The 4,099-nt window shown below is 54.8% G+C and overlaps 1 protein-coding gene across 1 annotated transcript in view; it reads left to right on the forward strand.

Moving 5' to 3' along the window:
* RTN4RL1 (reticulon 4 receptor like 1) overlaps positions 1 to 3,461 on the forward strand; it is a 4,907-nt gene extending 1,446 nt beyond the window's left edge. Inside the window, exon 2 of the mRNA XM_026047943.1 lies at positions 3,429 to 3,461. Within this exon, the coding sequence (XP_025903728.1) occupies positions 3,429 to 3,461 (33 nt within the window). The remainder of the gene's footprint in view (positions 1 to 3,428) is intronic.
* Positions 3,462 to 4,099: the final 638 nt, after the last annotated feature.

Raw genomic sequence — 4,099 nt, forward strand, 5'->3', positions numbered from 1 at the left:
TGAGGCGCCGCGCGGCCCCGCGCCGCCCCGGACCACCGTTTCTGTTCTCCTGTTTGTCTCTCTCTCTCGCGCGCGTTTGTGTGTGTGTGTGTGGGGAGGCCGCGGGGAGAGGCGCCGCTGGAAGGGGCCCCGGGCGCGCTGGCGGCCGCCAAGAGGGACATGACGCCGCCCCAACCACCGCCGGCGGCACCTCCGGGGACGCGCGTGCGGGCGAAACCCTCTTCTCTCCCACTTTTGAAGCCCCTTTTTTTTTGGCTCCAGCCCTCCCAAAGGCCGGAGGCGGCCGGGGATCTCTGCCGAAGACAATCTCACAGCCCGCTATCTCAGGCCTCGTCGCGGCGCAGGGCTTGGCGCAGCAGCCCACTACCAAAGGAAAGACTGACGAGAGGTGGAATTAAAACATTTCCTTAAGGAAATGAGGTACCTACAGAAGGTGCTTTTTTTTTTTTTTCCCTCTTCTTTTTGTAACCATGTTCACACATTTAAAGAAAAAAAGAAAGCAAACAACAACAAAAATATTGCACAGGTTCCCCCTTCCCATTAATTATCCATATGTATGTCTTACAATGCTCATAAACTATACGGAAACTATATCTCCAGGACTGAGGATCCCACGCTTGCGTTTGTAGCGGAGCAGGAGACCTTTTCTTTGCCTCCAGAAAAACACGCGGCAGCAGCAGTGCCTAAAGCCACGGGGGCCCCGTCTGTCCCCCCGCGGCCAAGGGGGACACAGGGAATGAGGGGGGACGCTGAGGCTCAAACTCCCCCATTAGCCTAGGTATGGGGGGACACGACCCTGCAGCCCCCCAGGAAGAAGGGCACAAGGGTGCATGGAGCCTCCGAGCTGGCCTGAGGGTTTTGCGGGACGCGCGGAGCCTGGCGGCGCTGGCAGGGCACGGTGCCGGGATGGCGGGTCCCGGGTTGCAGCGGGGAAGCGGGTGCAAAGAGCCATAACAAGGGGAGCGGGGACGGAGCGCCAGGAGGGAGCGGATCCGCCCCATGCCCGTTTGCAGCCATCGCCGCCCCGGGAAGGGCTTGTCCAGGTGCCGCCGTTGGCGGCGGGTGCCGCCGGGAGCGGAGACGCAGCAGACGCGGGGCTTAATGGAACAAGGGAAATAAAGGTGATCTTGGACAAAAGCAAAGGCTGCTTTGCGTTTCATGCTGCTATTCCAATGGGAGCGACAGGGTGCCAGCCCGGAGCTGGGGTCCACGGGGCCGGAGGCGCATGGGGAATGAGGCCTGTGGCTGCAGGAGCAGAGCATCACCCGCGCATCCATCCATCCCTCTCGTGCCCGACCACTCCAAGCGAGGCAGCACTGGAGCCTTGGATGCTCCATTTTGAAACTCATCCTGAGGGAATCGCCCGGGTGGCCCCAGGAGGAGAAACAGGGAGCTGTTTCATCAAGCCTTTGCCATTCCCATCCCAACTTTTCCGTCTACAGGGCTCAAAACCTCCACTAAAGGGATGTCCAAGGCAGCCAGAGCAAATAATCCGTGCTCCAAAATAGCTCCCTCTTGTCCTCCTCTCTATATCCAATAGCAACTGAACGAGCCTGGCACTGTCCCTTAGAAGTGGGGAATGTTGTTATGTCAGTTATTTCGCTTCCTACCCTGGAAATCAAAGCTCTCCACGGGAGAATGAAGAGGAGAAACACTTTATTAATTTTTTTTTTAAGCCTCTGTGTAACTCCTGCAATACAGGAGTGAAATGTCAGCGCAGGAGATGCTAATGTTTTATAAATGATGTGGGTGCAGCCGGCACTACAGATAGTCTTTGAGATGAATTATATTAGAACAGACTCCACCTGGCTCCAAACCGTAATTGTGTTTTTAGTATCTTTTCCTTTCACATGGAGGGAAAAATAAAGGCAACTCCATGGCACATTACAAGCCTTGTCAATCAAGCGCTCTAGCTCCCAGCAATGAAGGCTACTGCTTAAAAACCAGAAGGGAGACACGATACACTGCTAAATAGGAGATGTCACTTGACATGGACTATAGGTTTCTGATGTTCCCCCCGCCTTCCCCTGTGTCGCCGGCCCTCCCCGCGCCTGCTCGTCCTCCACGGCCGCGGCGCTTTACGGATAAGCTCAATTTTTGTGGCATGCTCTGACACTTGGCATCCCCCGCTCGCTCCCCACCTGCACGCTGCAGCTGCGCCAGGGCCCCGCTTGTGCATGGGTGGCTGCCCCAGTGCTGCTCCGAGGCTGGCATGGAGTGGGCTGCATAGTGCTCCTCGCTGCTGCATGGTGCCCCTTGCCGCTGCATTGCACCCCATGCAGGCTGCATGATGCCCTTGCAGGCTGCATTGCACTCCTCGCTGCTGCATCGCACCCCTTGCAAGCTGCATGGTGCCCCTCGCTGTATTGCATTCCCTGCCACTGCATCGCACCCCTTGCCGGCTGCATGGTGCCCCTTGCCACTCCATTGCATTCCCCATCGCTGCATGGTGCCCCTCGCAGAGTGCATGGCACCCCTCACTGCTGCATTGCATTCCCTGCTGCTGCATGGTGGCCCCTCTCCCAAGCCCCTTCCCTTTGGACCTCCTTCCCGTGCTCTCATCCTCTAACGGTTAGTACAGAGCTTTGCACACGCGCTTTGCAAACCCCAGACGCGCAAGGCTGCATCTCCCTTACCCTCCCAGACAGAACAAAAGCCGAATACCCCCAGGATGCTAAGAATATTTATTTTTTACCTTTTCCATCTAACCTGACATTGCAATTCAGCGGTTGAGCCCAGTCCCCTGCACAACGCTCGCTCCATCCCCTCTGTGTCACGGTTTCCAAATTGCTCCCTTTTCCCCAGAAAGCTCCTCCAAGGCGCTGCCCTCCACTCGGAGGCAGCGTGCAGGGCAGGGGCAGCGTTTCACCACAGCCAAACCACCAAATCCCGCAGCCTTCCCCATGCTCCCCATCCACACACACTTTCCATCACTGCCTGCTCTTCCCCGAGCTCTTCCCGGAGCTGCCCTCCATCCTCTTCCTCCTTTGCGAGAGCAGAATCAAAATAACTGTTTAACAAATCAGCCATTACCTGCTCCCATGTCACCAATTCCCCGCTATCATTTCCTAATTGACCAATTTTCACTGCTACCTTCCCTCCGCTCCGAGCGCAGCCCGGGAAGCTCTGATTGTGTGTTAAAATATCCTCTCTAATTCACTGCTCAATATCTCTTTCTGCTCTTCTAATTGCCCTTTTAACTCACTTCTAATTTCTTTTTTTATATATATGTATAAAAATTAATCCTCTTCCCGCACAGGTTGTTTACATGCATTGGAGAATGTATATGTATTAGCAGCTGTTCTGGGGGAAATAACGTACAAAAGAGGAGCGGAGCTTCACACCAGCTGCAATTACTGCTTTGCTCCCCGACTAAGCCCTGGTTAACCCTCCTATATAGGGCACACGCCCCTGCTCTTGCTGTGCAGCTCACCGAGTTCATCCCTGCTGCAGAGCATTAGCGCAGGGCGCTCGCTCCGTCTTGGGGGGAAAAAAGAAAATAATAAAAAAAAAAAAAGAGTTAAAAAAAGGATAAAGGCAACTGTGCAGTTAGGTTTTTTTTTTTTCCTGGAGGAAACAGGGCTAGAATAAAGGAAACAAAATAGCCGCACAGCTCAGGCACAGAGGTGCAGCCTTGGATAATGAGCAATTGCAATGGTCTCCCTGCTCTGGATTTGGGAAATCCTGCACTTGCTGCCTCGCCCGGGGAGATCCGCACGTCCTTGGCGTGCCCAGCTCGGCATTTTCCGTTTCCCAGGGCAGTGGAGTCCCCTGGCAGGGGTTTCTGTGCCCAGAGATGTGTCCATCTGCCTGTCCAGCCTCCATCTGCAGCAAATCCGCCCCCAAATGCTCAGGCTCCAACCTGCACTTTGGTACTTTAGGAATTTGTCCTATGGATTTAAGCTCAAGGGAAACTTCTCCCAGCCCCAGTTTCTCACCAATACATACAAGCTGCACTCCCTAGCAAACAAATGAAATAATTCCTATCTATTCCTTATGCAACTAAAGCACCCAGGAACCCAAATTCTCGGCTTCTTATCGCTCTTCTCTGAAGCGGCACGTGCAGACCTGCTGCCCTGTCCACGCGCGCAGCGGTCGC

Source organism: Nothoprocta perdicaria, unplaced genomic scaffold, assembly GCF_003342845.1.
Source record: "Nothoprocta perdicaria isolate Ctin4 unplaced genomic scaffold, notPer1 scaffold_50, whole genome shotgun sequence".
Classification (NCBI taxonomy): Eukaryota; Metazoa; Chordata; class Aves; order Tinamiformes; family Tinamidae; genus Nothoprocta; species Nothoprocta perdicaria.